The sequence below is a fragment of the Anomalospiza imberbis genome, chromosome 10 (assembly GCF_031753505.1).
Source record: "Anomalospiza imberbis isolate Cuckoo-Finch-1a 21T00152 chromosome 10, ASM3175350v1, whole genome shotgun sequence".
NCBI lineage: Eukaryota > Metazoa > Chordata > Aves > Passeriformes > Viduidae > Anomalospiza > Anomalospiza imberbis.
Window position 1 is genome coordinate 3,680,734 of NC_089690.1, and position 17,670 is coordinate 3,698,403.

Here is a 17,670-nt window from a genome sequence, read left to right on the forward strand (position 1 = left end):
CAGAAAATCATTTTAGTTTTAGTAAAAGAGGAGAGATCCTTTTCAAAACTTCTTCTGCAAGAGCAAATTATGTCATGCTCTGTAGCGAATGCATTTGTGAGGGGATTCACACTGGTTGTCAAATTTTGGACATTTCTGAGCTTGAGACTTGAGCAGTTCTGTGATTTAAAGGAAGCTGTGAGTTGAATCTGTTATAAATTTACAGACTTGCAACAATAACAGGGGCTTGTTTTAAGTTTTACTTTATGGAATAATTTCTGACTTTTGTGATCAGCTTAAGAATGTCTGGGAACCAAGCCTGTTTCCTTTCCTTCCCATGAGTACCTAAATTATTTAATTGAAAAACACACTAAATAATGTGTAAGATCCACCATGTAATTAGTGGGGAAAGACCATATGATATTTTCACTTCATAACTTTTGTGAGGTTTAAACAGCCTTTGGAATATAGAAAAGAGAGTAGTAACAGTGTAGTTACAAATAACAGAAGGCAAAGCACTGTCATGCAGCTTTGTTGATTTAAAATATCACATTAAATAGCAAACAATCAGAGTTTTCTTATCAGATGTACAAAATGATCTGCAGCTGAAGAGTCTGGGGGAGCTGGTTGGGGCAAGGGAGGGGTGAGCCAGATTGTTGGAACTTATTTCCAAATCTGTGTTGGAGTTGAACAGTTTATCCACTTGTGATAATTTTAAATAGAGCCCCTTAAGGTTTTTTGTTGTAGTACTTTACTTAAGATCCAGTCTTCCCTCTTTCTCTGTCACCATCATTCCTGGCTGATCCTCGCAATATTTTGTGGGGACCAGTGGTCCACAGAGCTCCCTGAGTAAAGAGGGGTCAAACCCTGATTTTAGTGAATTTTAAGATAATGCTGCAAAGACTAGACCATGTTTCTTCTTCCTGGTCCAGATTTTTAAAGTAAATAATCATTGTAATTATTTTTAATTATAATCTGACCTTGAAACCATCAGCATAAGCCATTCCCTAAGTAAATACAAGTAGGGGTTTGTGTTTCCCTGCTTCTGCTGGTCTCATCCTTTCTGCAGCAAGCTGGGGGATTGTGGTGGCTGGAAGGAGGAAACATTTGTGTGTCATTCATTCCTGTTTTATGTAGTATTTCTTAGGCATTTAATAAAAAGAGTGTAATTATGCTTTTGTGAAAGTCGTTTGGGCCAGATCCACAGATGGTGTGGTGGGGGTTTGGGTCCCTGTGTGCAGGTGCCAGCAAGGATCCAGAATGGGTTCTCACATCAGCTCCCAGCTGGACAGAAATCTTTCCATCCATATGGAAAACCACCATATTCTGGTGAGGTTGGTACTGTCCAGTTCTGGTTTCTTTCTCCATCAGTGCCTGGGCACTAGGAAGTTTTTTATCTGCTTATCTCTCAGAAAGTACTGACTCTGAACAGTTCTGTATCTGCAAATTTTAATAGCCAAGGGAGGGAAAACCTGTTCATATGTTGCCCTCAAGAAATGCCACTGGCTGGGGGAAGCTCCTTGAGAGGCAAACCTTGCTGTCACCTTGTGTCATGTGGAGCTTTTGGCAGTGTCCTCCTCGGTGAGAATACCATCCCTGGGATACCTTTGGCACATCATCTCTCCTCCGTTCAGGATTCTCAAAATGGAGGCTGGTTATCCTGTTTTTCTTTTATTTTGGAGTTCAGTTCTGTATCTTGTTTGCGTTTCTTAGTGGTCTAAGCAAAGCTTTCTGTTAGTAGAGAATTGATCTGGCAGGATCTTGCTTTCTTTCTTCCTTTTTAAGAAACATGATTGCAGGTTTACTAATTATCCATGTTTATTACTGCTCTCTGTGTATTTTTGAGGAACTGATTGATCATAGCTGTTCCTGAGCATTTTAATAATGATATGAAAAAGCTGCCAATGTGACGATCCTGAATTCCAAACAAGCAGCCACACAGCTCTGCACTGAAACATGTTTTGGGCAGGGTAAATGGACTTTTATCAATGTGGTTAATCAAATCAATTAGGGCTCAGCCTCCTTGGTGACTGGCAGGGCCATCAGTCAGGGGTGTGGAGGATCTCACAACCTGGAACTCCACCTGTAGGATCTGCTCTTGGAAAGGGCACGGTGCTGGCAGTGGGTTGGGCACTTGTACATCACATCCTCTTTTATTGTGTTTGGAACTTGAGGTGTTGGGATGGAGGAAGGGTCAGTCCAAGTGCACAGCCCTCAGGAGCATGAAAAGCTAAAGAAGATGTGGTTAAAATGTTTTACATCTTGGGAACACACAGACTTTGGTTTGTATAACTGAGTATTAGGTAATTCCTAATGAAAGGTGAATAAACAAGGACACAGGAAGGTACAGAAGTGGGGAATCCCCCTGGAGAGCATCTCTGAAATGTTCTGAAGGGGAGAAGGAGAATATCCACACACCACCTCTGCTTCGTTCACCCAGCAGAGTAATCTCCTTGGCAAGACAACCTGCGGACAGCACTCAGCTCTCATTTTCCTTCTTGTCTCCAGGAATTGCTCTCCCTCTGTCTTGTGGGGATGCAGTTGCTTTCATCACAGTCTGACTTGTGATAAGCAAGCCATAAGTGGCTTGAAATTCAGGTTATTCAGATAAGCACCCTGGGATGTAACTATAGAAATTCGAGCAGGAAGCTGTTCCAGTTTGATGTACACTGGAAACTAATCCAAATTTAATCAAAGATACAGATACAATCTTCCATAATCCTGTGATGGTCTAGAATTGCAGTGGAAGGGCTTTATATTTCAAGAAAGCTTTTAAATATTTTTTATAGATCTGCTATTCTAGAATAATTTCATCTTTATATAGCGATTCCCAAGCAGGAAAGAAAAAGTCACCACTTGTGTACCTACAACAGCAGAAGCTGTTGCTTTGCTGCTACGTGTGTCCTTTACTAGTACAGCAATTTCAACGTGAAAGTCCAAATAGTTCAGGCTTTTAAAACTTCCAAATGCAGTTCAGGCATTTAGATCAGTGTCTGCTTTGCAGACTGCTCCCCAGACAAAATAATTAGGGAATTTTTCTGCTGTAACTGGGGGCGAAGCTGTTTCCTGGCCTTTAGATGGAGGAGACGAGGAAAGGCGACTGCGCCTTGCATTTCTCTTGATTTTATCTGCCGGATGTGAAGGAATCTTTCACCATATAATCCTTAAAATATTGATCTTGCAGAGGAAGTCTGGGGCTGGAAGGGATCATCTGTCATCAGATTTGCTGTGGATGTGGCGTCGTGGAGCTGCATTTTCAGCTCCTGGGTCTCGCCTCCGCTTGCTGCAGGGAGGCTCAGGCTGGGCCTGGCTCTAGCTCATGTGCACAAGTGGTTTAGGATCTTTTATTTTGCCTTGAATTGTGTTGCCTTTCAGCACTATCACTGCTTTATGGCCCTCTGGGATGTGCCAGCACGAGGGAAGTGCTGCTGGGTGCAGAGCTCCCCCATAAACCAAGTCACTCCTTTAAATCTGCAAATGGAGACTAACAAATATCACTAACTCCCAGCTTGTTTTTATTAGCTGGAATATTTTTTTCTCTTTTGTAAGTGCCAATATCTGAACTTAAAACTGTGTTTGGTATATGAGAGAAATTCTCCAGCTGATCGTAGCCTATAAAATTAAAATATTGAAGCTCCCAGTGTTTGAGTTTATTGAGGTATAAATACTAGATCATGGTGTACTGTGTGGTTCAGCTGCTTCCTTGTTCTATTTTTCTGGGTCTTTTTGCTTATTTTATTTTTCTGACACTCCATAGAAAGGGTTTCCTGGGTTTGATTTCATCCTGGCATTTTTCAGCAGTCTGGTTCTTAGCAGTATGGAATTCAACAAGGTGAATAACATGTTCTGTTTACTGTTTACATTTTAAAAGGCAAAATTTCTGTTTAAAAAAAAAGCATATTCCAGATGTCTCCAGGCAGTAGGACATGTATGTAGTATACAGTCTAATAAAACAACAAATACAGCAGAAGGATCAAAAAGTGGTGCATGTTAGCAAATGGTCTGAATTTAAACACCAGTCAACACCAGGACTTCATTTTAGGTGAGGGAAATTCACATGTGAAGTATTAAAATTGAGCTTCATAAATACATTTCCTCAGGAGCGGGATGTTGTGCATTTCCAAGTCTTCTTTAAAACTTCCTCTTTCAGTTAATTTTGATTAGATTTTCTAAAATGGTATAAACATAAAAGCATTAAAAAATATGTCAACCATGAAAGTTAAATGCAAAACAGATACAACCACAGCAAAGATATGAAAGCCAGACCCCTTGTTCCTCAAGTGCAATAGGGGGGGAAATTCCTTCACTGTGGACTTGCTTTCCCCACAGGAGCAGTTGTGGACTTGCCTTCCATTAGATAATTTCAGAACATGGTCTAAAGAGCAATTAAATCTGCAGGAGGCTTCAGTGTTGAAAGGGGGGTTCTTTAGTGATGTCTGTTGCAGGAGGGAGGCTTGACTTGGGGAAGAAAATATCTCTGGCATTTGGATAATTTGGGACAAGCATCGCCCCTGGGGGAGATGGTGGGAGGTGGAGTTGCTGTCCCTGGGGACTGCTAAGGAAAGGACAGACAAAATCTAGGCAAGTATCTGCCAGGTGAATTTTTTTTCAGGGAATGGACTAATTGACCCTTATTTCCAATGACCCCTGTGTTGGTTTTTAAGGTAATGGTGTCAACATGTCAATCAAATGCTATTTACAGTAACCAACATTGCTGAAGAGGTGCAAAAACTGCTTATGTGGTACTTCTGGAAATTCAGTTTTATGATTCTGTCTTAGACCTTCACCTTTTTACTTAAACTCTTCTTGATCTTTGTCCATCATTGTCCATCATTTTCAGCTGGAACTTTACAGCAATGTTCTCAAGCTGGTTTAATGCTTGTTTCCCCCTTCATTTGACCAAATGTAATCCTCCAAAATCCCCTGAAATATGGAATGATGCCTACTTAGCTTTGGAAAAGGTATCAGCAGGAGCTCACATCCTTTTTCTGGGAGGTCATCTGAGAAGATGCTATGGAAAGTTTAGGTGAACACAAGGAAGAGCAAAGGAGAAAGTTTTTCCCCCGTTCTCTGGAAGTGCCCAAGGCTGGATGAAGCTTGGAGCAACCTGGTCTAGTGGAAGGTGTCCCTGCACATGGCCAGGGGGCTGGAATGAGAGGAGATGTAGGGTCCCATCCAGCCCAAACCATTCTGTGATTCTATGCTTGTATGGCAAGGGACACAGAAAATGTAGCACAAATCCTCACTCTTCTAAAATTTCCTCTGTGCTTTCCATGGTTGAAAATGTAATGGTGATGGAGAATGTGTCTGTTTGCCATTCATGTCAGTTGTACCTGCTTGTACCCCCAAGAACAAATAGGATTAAAAGCCTGATGCAAGAGGAAATCTTCGTAGAGCAAGATTTATAAAAGCCAAAGGTTTGACCAGCAGTTCCTCCAGGCTCAGATGTGTTATCTAACCCTAATTCTTGCCCTATATTTTTCTCTTGGCCTCAGTGAAAGAGCCATGTCACAGATCACTCTAATTAACGAGGACTTTAGAAGCACAGACTACAGAGGCAGTGCCTGCAGGAACTTGGAAAAATACCATAAAATTCCACTTTTCTTTGCTGCCAAAATGAAGTAGTAAACAACGACCCAGCCCGAGCACCCTGGCTGCGTTTTGGATGAGCCCTGCAGGAGAACCAGGGTCTGTCTGTGCTGGGCTCTCTTGTAACCCTTCCTCACCGTGTCCTTTCCTTCTGCAGACGTGGATGAGTGTGAGGTGCTGAACGGAGGCTGCCAGCAGGGCTGTGTCAACACCCAGGGCTCCTTCCAGTGCCAGTGCCGGCCGGGATTTCGGCTCCACGCCGACGGGCGCACCTGCCTCGGTAAGGAACCCCTCACATCCTTCAGCACTGGCTTTGCTCTAACTGCAAAGGCTTCTAGACTCTTCCAATCTGAGTTTCCACTAAATATTGTTACCCATTCTGGTTCAAGCAGCCTGTGAGGATTCAGGTGTTGCCAGACTTACTCTTTATTTTGTTTTGGGTTTTTTTTTTTGATGCTATCTCATGTTGGTGAAAATTCTTTTGCAGGAGGCATTAAAGAGCTTAGGGGGTGTTCATTTCAGATGACATTTTTTTAATTCTGAGTGCTTTTTCTTTGTGGCACATCCCAGCACTGCCCTGGGACTTGGTGATTTTAGAGGTTGTTTCCAGGGTAAATGATTGTGATTTACAGGGTGTGCTCATGTCAATGAGAGCACCATGGAGCTCAGCCATGACACATTGCCTGTTTATGTGGAGGGGATTAGCAGCTCTGCCATTAGAAATAAACCCTGTGTTTCTTAGGTTGGACCCTAAAGCCTGAAACAAGGCATACCTGAGTTGATTCTGTGTGTTGTCAAAAACAATGATATGAAATACACAGTTCTTGTGTTGCATTTAAATCAGTACAAAAGTCACACTTTTGAATTCTGCAGAAAGGATTAAAATGTTCTGTCATCTGGGAAGAAGAAAAGGGCACCTTTTGTTTAAATTTTTAAACCTGGTTTAAGGTAATATGGGAAGAACAGACAAGTACAGTCAGACCACATCTGCAGAATAAGTTCACTCACAGTTTGGGCGTTGTCTCAGTTCCTGCACAAAGTCCCTTGGTTGTGCTTAACTTCAGCCAGAGGTGTCATCAGTCATTCCTGGTATTATCACTGCAATACATTCACGGATACAACCAGGACACAGGAGGTACCAGTGCTCAAGCTGTGGGAATAATGGCTTTTCTTATTTTAAAACTTACCCTTTTAGGTTTTTTTTAGGGTTTATCACATACAGAGACTTTCAGTGTTTTGGTAATTAACTGCAATTAAAAATGTGATGAAGTCTAAGTCTATTCTTGATTATCTTAGTTGGTGAAGGGCTGGACAAGGAAATAGTATAGTGAGAGGGAAAAAAATAATGTAAAAACAGAGTGGTTCATAGTTAACTAGAAACCATTGTGGTTTTCTGTGAATTAAAAAAGAAATTAATCTTGTTCAGATCTGATCTGACCAGGGAAGACCCAGAAGTGAAAGATGTGTTGTTTGAGCTGCATTACTCCCTCTGAATAGTCTCATTTCTGGTGGAGAGGGATTTTTATACCAAAAGGGGACTAAAGGCACCTTGGGGGGAAAAAGAGAAAGAGAACTGTGTGATAAAGGCAAAAAGTAGATGTAATGGCAATTAAATTAATTTACTCATGTAATATGTAAAGTTTTCTGTGGACACAGAATAATTAGTTTTTCTTCTTGCCTCAAATAGTCAGAAAGCTCAGTTTAGCTTTGTCCAAGCTGTGAACAATACCAGAGAACAAGTTTTCATTTCATAAATCTAAATATTCTCAAGAAGTTGTTCAAAATACTTCATACAGTGATCAGCTTTGTTTTCAGTATCTCAGAAATTATCAAGGAGAAACAAAAGTCCTAAGATGGGAGGCAGGAGTTTCAGAGAGCTCTGGTATCATGATAATGGATGTACACGATACTGAGGGAAAATACTGAGTCCTGTTCCAGCTGTTTAGACAAGGCACCAAAACAAATGGATATAATAAGCTCTCATACACTGGAGAACAAGACAGTTACTAATTGATGAGGACAGGGAGAAGCATTTCATATAAATCAGGAGTGCCTAGGATCAGGATTTGGGCAGTAGCTGCTTGTTGGGGATGGAGAGTTTGCCCCTTGTGCAGCACCGGGTTGTACATCCAGCTTTCATCACTCATCTGATGAGAAGCAAACCAGTAATGCCCCTCTCCTCTGACCTAGTGCAGCTAAGCAGAACATCCAGCATTTCAAACAGGCTTGGATTAGCAGTGGTATTTCTTCCATGGATGCTTCAGAGGATGTAAGGATCTCTCTTGCATGCTGAGAATGAAAAGGGACCACATTCTGGCACTGAGCTGTTTGTGGAAGGTGATTATCTCAGCTGCAGAAATAAGAAACAAGAGTCCCTCTAGACAGGCTTTTCAGAGGAGCCCAGCCCAGATTGCTGTTGCGTTCATTCTTTCCACATCCTCCTTTTCCATTTTGGCAGTCCTGTGTTTGTGGGAACAAAAGTGCCAAAATCATTTGAGGAGAAGCAGATTTTGCAGCCCGGATGGCTTGGAAATCTCCCATACATGAGGAAGTAGATCTATCATCTTAAAAGATATTCAGCCTACATCTGAGGACTCAAAAGCTGGGATAAGATACTTCCTCATGTGATTCATGGAATATTACTGAACTTCTGTCCCAAGTTTTCCAGTAAATCTGGTACTCCTGCCACCTCGTCACAGGGTGTTTGGGATCCTGACTAGTTGCTGGTGGTCCATCCCTCCTCTGCCAGTGTGAGCCTTAAAATACGTGGAGAGAGATCTGCTTTTGTCATTCTTCCTGCTCTCATTGGAAACTTCTGCTCATGCTTTAAGGCAGAGTACTCTGCCCATTCTCTGCTCAGACCCAAAAATCTCCAGAGTGGGTTGCCTTGTTCAGTGATGACCAGTGTGTGAAAGTAAACTACTTAATTCCTGAATCCTGTGATGTTATCCAGTGCTTCGTGCCATGATAAAATCCCATCTCTTTCAATGCTCCCTTTCTTCCTTCAGCTTTTTGGTCCTACAAATTTTGCTCAGCATTGAATTAATTTATAAATACACATGCCAGACCAAATATTCACTGCAACTCTGTCCAACTTTTTGTTTGTTTTGTTTGTAATGCCTTGATTATGTTAATGCAATGAATTTGACTTCACTGGAGTTTAAGCAGCTGGTATCTGGAAAGCTGAAACTCAGAAAGAGCATGTTTATTGTAGTATCAGGCTGTGGGTTTGGATTGTTGTAGATTCATTGATTTCGGTGGAATTTATTCCTGTTTGAACTCCTAGAAGAGAAAACAGGGCACAGCCATTAGACCCTGATTCATCTTTGGTGCCAGCTGTTACCTTTGATGTCTGCTTTATGTGGAGAAGCTGTAGAGATGCCGGTTTTTTATGGAGATTTTAGCACACTAAGGCTCTTATATATTGAGAAACTAACAAAGAAAATTCCTCTACAACTCTATAATCTGGGTTTCCCAACGTAAATATAAGCCCTGTATGTGTGAAGTTGCATTTCTTGTCACTGCCAAGGTTGGATTTAAAGTGATGGAAAACATAGGTTGGAAGAGATTGTATGTTCTAACCCCATGGTTGCTATGCATGTGTCTAACTATGGCTTCAGACCCAGCTTTTTGTAAAAATACCACCTTTATTATAAAAAATAATGGGTTGAGAAATGTGTATTTCTTAACTGTTATGAGATCGGGGCACTACAAGAGAGCTGGAGAGGGAGTTCTTACAAGGACATACTGTGACAGGACAAGGCAGAAAGGCTTTGACTTGACAGAAAGCAGGGTTAGATGGGATATTGGGAAGGAATTGTTCCCTGTGACGGTGCTGAGCCCTGGCACACGGTGCCCAGAGAAGCTGTGGCTGCCCCTGGATCCCTGGAAGTGCCCAAGGCCAAGCTGGACAGGGCTTAGAGCAACCTGGGATGGTGGAAGGTGTCCCTGCCCATGGCAGGGGCTGGAATGAGATGATCTTTAAGATGAACCAAAACCATTCTGTGATTCTATGATCCTTGTGTTTCTCACCTGGTGTCTCCCACCACTGTCCCCCTTCCCAGATGCCCCCTCCCTCTCTTGGCATCATCCCCAGCCTGTCTGGAATCCACATCAGTGCTGGGTTTCTACCAAATTCCAGGAGTAAATCTTAGAAAGTGAATGTCAGGCGTATTTCTGCCTGTGGAGGTGCTCAGCCCTCCAGCCACAGGCCCTTAGTGACAGATGGAGTCAGACCCATGAGGTGCCAAGTCTCTCCCTGCTCAGACATGCTGCTGGCACCTGGCAGCCACGAGCACAATCCATCCTGTCCTGTCCCTGCAGGCTCTTCTCCTTCAGTCTGGCACCTCCTCTCACAGATCCAGCCTGGTGCCTCAGCAGCAGCCGTGACAAACCTGCCCTGGCTGCTCCAGAGCAACCGCTGGCTCCCCGGCTGCGGGCACAGCCACACCAAATTGGGATGCAGGGTCCCTCCAGCACAGGATTTCACACCTGTCCCCTCCCACTTTCAGATCCTCCCGAACCCTCATCATGACAGGCTGCTGCTCATCTCCCTTTGCATCCAAATTGGCTCGTGCCCAGAAGCAGAGGGAGAAAATGGCACTTTTAAAAGCCGACATGTATATTCTGTCACTTGGATTTAAGATGTTTTTCGTCTTCTGAAATGTTTTCATCTTATTTGAATATTCTTGCTGAAAAACAGGTCTTTGGATACAAATGTGCAGGGAGCTGGAAGCTCAGAGTGTATGGGGACTGCTGTCTCCTGTGCAGACAGGAGCTGCTTTCAGGTTCTGTCTGTGACAGGGCAGAAGGCTCGTGGGCACAGGTGGAGATCAGAAGCCAGGGTTGGCTTTCTGGGCACTGAGGTGCCTCCTGCCTCCTGCTGTGTGTGCAGCCAGGAGAATGTAGAAATTTGCTTTTCTTTTCACCTTTTTAACACATACGTGACTGCACAAACTCAGTGTTTGCTAATTGGTGGCATAGGGTGAAACGAATCCCGCAGCGGGTTTTGAGACTAGCATTTACTAATGTCTGTTACAGATAAATGAAGAAATTAGAATATTGCTAAAATGAATATGAAAAAAATAAATATTAAAGCTGTTTGCTGGCTTCATTGGGTTCAGAGTTTGGTGCATTCCATGAAGGACCAAATCATCTTTCCAGCTGCTCATAGAGAACAGAGAAACCCAGAGTGGTTTGGGTTGGAAGGGACCTTAAAACACCCTTAACCTCCTCCACTACCCCAGGTTGTTCCAAGCCCCATCCAACCCGGCCTTGGACACTTCCAGGGATGGGTCAGCCACAACTTCTCTGGGCAACCTGTGCCAGGGCCTCTCCACCCTCAGAGTCAAGAATTTCTTCCTAATATCTCATTTAAATCTCTCCATACTACATCCCTGCTGTGGAAATCCATCTCGATGCAGCCACGCGCACACACTCCCGTCAGCACAGCACAATAGCAGGATCAAACCATCACTCTTATTTTTACATGCAGCGTGTGAATAGGTGTGGGTGTGTGTTAACATGCTTTGTCAGGGGGAGAAATGTTTCTCCAGAGGCCAGGGATATGTGTTGAACAAAAAAGAATATTAATTTGCTTGGGTGAAAGAAGCAGCATCTTTAAAGATGTACAGAGGACCCTCTGTTCCTGTGGTTTGCTGTGTGAGTCTGTTCTGCAGAGCTTGTGGCTTCTGTTATTTGATTTTTTTTTTTTTTAAATTTATGAGGCTGAGGAAATCAGCCTGAAAGACAATTACTATTTTTAATCAATGAAAGCAAGGAGAGAAAAAGATAATCAATGGGCAAGTGCCAGCAGGGCTGTTCTTTTTTCCCCTCCTTGCCTCGGTGGATTGGCAGTGCTTTGGTGCTGTCAGATCAAAGGGTGCTGTGCTTCAGTCAGCATTACAGCCCTTAGATCTCACCTGCCTCTCCCTGGAATCAGGATTTCACTGGTGTGGGACACTGTGTCAGCCAGGCTCCGTGAGCACAAGGGAGGGCAGTCACTCAGGGGAGGGGACGGGTGCATTTCTGAAAGCTGTTCAGCCAGGTTTGCCTGCTTTTGCTGTCATTTATGTATTTAAAATAGGAAATAAGTTCTCCCAGGTTGTTGACGTGCATTCCTTCACTGCTTCCTTGGCTCCAGCTGTCAATTCCTGCAGCATGAACAACGGGGGCTGTGAGCAGGACTGTGTTCAGCTCAGTGAGGACCACTACAAGTGCCAGTGCCAGCCAGGCTACCAGCTGAAGACAGATGCCAAATCCTGTGAAGGTGAGTCCTGTGCTACCTGCCTGAAGACACCCAGTAGAGGCAATTTAAAAGACCCCGGGATGGTGTTTTGGGTCACTGTGTTCATTCCTATTTCCCACTGCGTGCCAAAAGCAGCTTTAGGAATTGCTTATTAACAGTATTTTAAAATAACACATGTTTGAGGTGTGAAGTTCACTTTGAAACACAGCTTTGAACAAGATTTTGGCCTCCAAGATCCCTGGCTGTTCCTTGCACAATGATGGTGATGACATAGGTTAGGAACTTAATCGTGATTTAATTCTAACATTTTATTGCTCATCAAGCTGTATATAGAGTTGGCCTGCATTACATGTTTTATTCTACAAAAAGTCTTCTCTTTATCTCCTTTTGGCTTATCACAGGCTGATTCATTCATCCTCCCCTTCAGGTTTCTAAGCACTCTCTGAAGCAGAACAGCAATGCTACCTTTGGGTTTGATTGTTGCTTTTCTTTTCTTGTATATCTTAACATATTCATCAGTTTTGAAGGCAACCCCCCCCATTCCCCAACACAAGCACACGCACACACCCTCTTGAACATGCCAGAGAAAGATAAGGCCAAATTTATGGATTTATTGAGCTGAAATTCCTGTCACAAAACCGTTTCCATATGGCTCCTCTTCTGCTTGGAGATTTTATACGCTGTGGATGAAGTGTAAGTAAATCCTGCTGTTCAGATGGCTCCCAGCTCCTGCTGGGTGCAGAGAACCCTTCCCCTTTGTTTTTGGGCCTCCCCAAATGCTGCCCTTAGTGGGAGCTGCACCTCAGGGAGCACCCACAGCCTGCTGGCCTCTCCGTCTCTCACGTTTTTTCCCTGAGATTATGGGAAAGAGCCAGAAAAGGGGAGGTCTAGGGAGAAGGGGGTGTCAGAGAGCTTCCTCTGCTGTTCCCCACCCTTTTTCCAAACATCTCGAGATGTGTTTGTGCAGAGCCTACAGAGGACTTTGGGGTGGGTTTTATGGAGTGGTGGGACAGTGGTTGGGTCAGAGAGGTCTGAGTGATGCCCAGTGGGGTGGAAGTTCTCCTGGAGTGCTCACAGCACAGTTCAAGCTCCCATGCACCACTCCCATGCTCTGTCTCAGCTGGGACCCCCTAAAAAGGGGAGGTTTTTACTGTTCACCCCCTCGCATGGTGGGGCTGAAGAGAGTTAGCCACTCACCAAAGGCAGTGGTTGGTCACCAGCCTGTAGTTATTGAATTCTGGAGAGGGGCAGGATCAGCCTTGTCTGCAGGTGGGCACCCATTACCTGGGTGCCTGCTCACTCCAGGGTGTTTGAACCAAAATAAATAAGTGCAGCCCTCCCCAGGAGGGCAGTTGTGCCCGGGGGAAGGAGGATCTGCCTTTGCAAGCTCAGCTTGCAAAATGAGGACTGAGTAGGATGCTTTGCCCCCCCATAAATACCTGAGTGAATGAATGCTTGGGAGAGAAAAGTGCTAGGTAAGCCCTTGGACAAGGTTTTTACAGGAACAAATGAGGGTGAAGTGGTCATGAATGCATTTGGGTTGTCAGTTCAGAGATATTTTAAGTAGAAGAGGTGGGAGGAGGTGAGTCTGGCCGATTTTTTCATTTTCCAACCAAAGCTTGGCTGCTGGAGTCGTGGTTTGGATGGAGAAACCACAGTGTCACGAGAGTGTTTGCCACAGCAAGTGTAGGTGCCATGGAGGTGTGGATTCATCCCTGTGGACTCTTTGGGAGTTAATACTGCACCCACAGCCCTGCAAAGCCTTAGAGAAACACTCCAGCCTGGCAGTTTTGCTCTTTACAGCTTCATATTTTCTCCAGTGTGAAGTCATGATTGCTATGACAAGAAAATTAATTTCATAAGCCCAAACCTCTTTTCTTTAGGTGCTCTAGGTCGTGGCAGATAGGACCGGAGACCCTGTTGCTTACAGCCTTGTCTGCCCCATCCCTGGAAGTGTCCAAGGCCAGGCTGGATAGGGCTTGGAGCAACCTGGGACAGTGAAAGGAGTCCCTGTCCATGCCAGGGGAGGGAGCTGGATGAGCTTTAAGGTCCCTTCCAACCCAAACCATTCTGGGATTCTGTGTCCTGAGGCACCTGGGAAATAAAACCATGCCAGTAAATTTTTCACCATAGTGTTTAACAGCTTGGAGTAGAGCTTTGTAGGATGGAGTCTGTTATCTACTAAAGTTATTAAATGAACCAGTAAGAGGCAAATGTGTGAAAAACGAACACTAATGAGTTATTTTTGGCTTTTCCTGAAACCTGCTTCTAACAGGAGCATGCATATCACTGGAAAGCAAGTCAATCACTGATTGCCTTATGTCCTGAAGATCTTTCCTTTACAAACTTACCTCATCCAAGGACTTCCAAGGCTGCTACCTTTATTTGAATTACTATGTTTTACTAACATCTACCATGTAATTTGTTGTTTGCCTGTTGTCATGTCACAGAGCATTACAAGCTTTACTCCGTGCTGTAATCATTCTCAAATTAAAGCTTTAGCTGCTCTGAAAACCTTCATAATGTGCAGGTTTAACAGATGCTGTTTGATAGTGATTTCATTTAATTTACCCAAATAGAAAAGGAATCGGCAAATAACTCAATATTTCATATCAGCAAGGAGTGAGTTCTTGCTTGGAGCTAAATCCTTTGTAGACCGCAAATTGTCGAGCTGCAGAGCCAAGTTGTCAGCCTTGGAAGTGTCACGCACGATGAAGTGCTGCTGTTCCTTGGAAACCTATTTGCAACCTATTGTGTCAGAAGTCCAATTCCAGTTCTACATCCCTACCCATGCTTTTATTTTATTATTTTAATTTTTTTTTTTAAGACTGTCAAGTTGAACTCAGCCCTGCAGACTGGAACGGTTTGTGTTTCTTGAGATGGCAGGAGGTGACATGAGGCAGTTTGAGGATGTTCTGTGGCTGCTTCCTCCTTTACTAAATGGTGGCACAAAATTACACTTGGCTGCACAGAAAAGTCACCAAAAAAAGCCCTACCCCGTATTTAAATCCACATGAAGCAGAGGTTTTTCTCTCCTATTCCCGTCTCCTGCATAGCCAGTGGAAGAGCAAAGCAGCCAGGTCAGAGCAAAACTCCTTCAGCCCTTCCCAGGGTTCCTCAAACCCTGATTCCAGTGTTGTTGAACTGATGGTGACTTTCCTCTGGGGCTCTGAGAGAAGCTGGCTTGTACAGAGCAAGGCAAGTGAGGAATATTGGTCATCTGTCTCGAATCAGACAGTAATTAGTGAAATGCTAAAACTGAATCAGAGCTGGAATTGTAGGGAAACAAGTACAGCTTTTTAGAAGTTTTATTTAAAGCTACGCAGAACTGTAGAGGACACATTTTCAAGGTGTTCTCCAAATTTACCTGTGGAATGCTATTCACCAGAATTTTGGTGTAATGAATGCTCCAAAGCAAAACCTCAGCCTGGTACAGAATGTCAGATCTTAACCCAAGTCAGACCTGTCTGAACAGTTGTGGTGGGTCTGTTTTGGGGTGTGCCAAGTCTCTATTTGGGCAGTATGCTTCCAGCAGGTACATGTTCCAGAAATAAACCCATACAACACAGTGAAATCATCGAGATGGAGGCTTCTGTAGGCACTTCATTAAAGTTTTCCTAAGTACTTGCCACTTAGGGCAGCTTATCCTTGAAAAGGTATGTTATTGTTCAAGAAGAGGAAAAAGCCTTGATGTACAACATGAATGGCACATGTTTATAGACTGAAAGATGTCTTTGGGGGCTCTTCAGTGTTTATTTCCTCTCAAGCCTTTTAAATATTCATTGTTTTGTGGTGAACTCCATCATTGTGTGTGTTTATGGATTCGCACATACTGGAGTGCTAATTGCTGTTGTTTAGAGAACTCTTGAAATCTGTTCAGGTACAGCAAAATAACAATAAAAGGTACTTTTTTTGTCCTGCTTCCAATGTAATACAAGCTCGGTTTCCTGCTGTTTAAAGCCTTGTTGCTGCTCTGTGAAAAATGTTGTCCAGCAACAAAAAAGCATCCAGAAAAACAGCAGCTTTACTCACCAGATGCTGTCATATTTTTTCCCAGTCTAATCTCTTACAGCTACTTCGTCATTAGCTGCAACAATGGCAGGTAAGACCATTTTCAGGCAAAAAGTGACCTTTCAGTTGACAGTGTGCTCTAATTGGTTTCAGTGATAGACCCCTGCACAAGTGGGAATGGAGGATGCTCACAAATCTGTCAGAATGAGAGAGGAATTGCAAAATGCGAGTGTCATCCAGGGCATTCTCTTGCTGCAGACAAGAAGTCCTGTTTAGGTAAGAAACTCTGGACTCTTTATTGTGAAGAATGTTATTAATCAGTGCTCTGGCTTACTGAGTTGTGAGTGGAAAGGAATATATTAGACAAATATATGTGTGCATTTTGAAACAGCCTTTCTCTCTGTGATAGTCACATCAGCCCATAGTCTTGAAGGACTTTTTTAGTGGTGAAGATTTCTCTGTGACCTCCTAAGTCATGCTTTCTAGCAACTGGATTTGTGAATGCTGTAGTGTTATTCTTGTAGGGTCCCTTTAAAATAATGTCCCAGATACAGCTCCTGGAAAATTGGTTCAAGTAAAACTCTGAACCAGGTCACTGAAAACCTGTTTAGAATTCAAAGGTCTTTTTAGCTAGAGAACTGTCTCCATATTAATGGAGAAACTACTGTGAAGGAAGAAATCATGATGTGTAAGATTTCCAGAGAGAGGAGCTTTAAAAGTCAAATTCTAAAATCCTGTGTTTAGTCTGGAGCTGTCAAAAGAATCTGTAGTATTTCTGATTCTGACCTGAAATTTGGGGGAGCTAGAGATCAAAATACCTGCTTTTCTCTTTCAGTGAAACTCTTGGAAGATGGTTTAGCAATTTTCTGAGCTAAAAAGTATTTGTGGACTTAATGGTGCACAGATTTTTAACAGTCTAGTCAGGATTACGGTGTGTGTGTGTGTATGTATGTATATATATATATATATATATATATATATGCACTAATTTTACACTCCTCTTTTGAAATCTTGGCCGAAATCTTGCCAATATGCAAATTATTGTCTCATATAAAGGGTGCTGGGTGCTTTTCAAAATATTTACTTCCTACCCTGAGTATTTTATTCAGTTGCCTGTAAGCCCTTCTGTGAGTAGAGTGGCACATCTTAGTGATTCTTTCTTACTGGAATTACTCATGAGTAATTACTGAAAATAAAAACTGTTTTCAAGTAATGTACTGATAATGAGTGGATGGAAACAACAGTGGGTTTAGCAGTAGGGTCAGCCTGTTGTTTGCTTTATCTCAGATGCACATTGACATTTCTGTTGATTTATGTATAAACTGAGTCACTGAGTTAACTTGCAGTGTTATATATTGGAACAAATTTTCTCCCCAGCCTCATGGCAACAATCTTTTGAATCATTAAGCAGCATGTTTTACCATGGATATACAATTATTGGTTTTTTCTCCTAGAAGTTACTCAATGCCTTTTGCAAAATTCAGGCTGTTGTTTGACTCTCTGGAAACCGAGCTGGGAGGAGACAGAGGGCAGCTGAAGTGTCATACTTCAGCTATTAGCTGTAGGACAGGAAGGAGCTTGTGCAGGATGGTGGATGTGGTTCAACTTCTTATTTTTCTATTTAAAAATAAGAAGAGAAAAGAACATTTACAGCATTGGCCAGCACACTGTACTCACAAAATGACAGTTAGAGAAAAAGGAGGAGTAACCCATTTTATTCTAAGCAGCAGCTGCTCCCATGGCTGCTTCAGAGAGGCTGTCATTTGTCCTGAAATTTTCATGAGCCAGTGTGTGGTGTTTGCACTGCCTGGGGCCTGTCTTTGCAAGGAGCCTGATTGCATCCA

General features: G+C 43.1%; 1 protein-coding gene across 7 annotated transcripts in view; it reads left to right on the top strand.

The window, feature by feature from the left end:
* LOC137479725 (multiple epidermal growth factor-like domains protein 6) overlaps positions 1-17,670 on the top strand; it is a 192,082-nt gene that overhangs the window by 115,684 nt on the left and 58,728 nt on the right. For 6 of the 7 annotated variants that reach the window (XR_011002469.1, XR_011002470.1, XM_068200235.1 and 3 more), the window contains 3 exons: positions 5,726-5,848; positions 11,711-11,836; positions 15,980-16,102. Coding sequence is in view for 5 of the 7 variants with exons in the window: in XM_068200235.1 (XP_068056336.1) it covers positions 5,726-5,848; positions 11,711-11,836; positions 15,980-16,102 (372 nt within the window). In the remaining 2 variants the exon portion in view is untranslated. The remainder of the gene's footprint in view (positions 1-5,725; positions 5,849-11,710; positions 11,837-15,979; positions 16,103-17,670) is intronic. The other variant, XM_068200234.1, reaches the window with a different exon arrangement.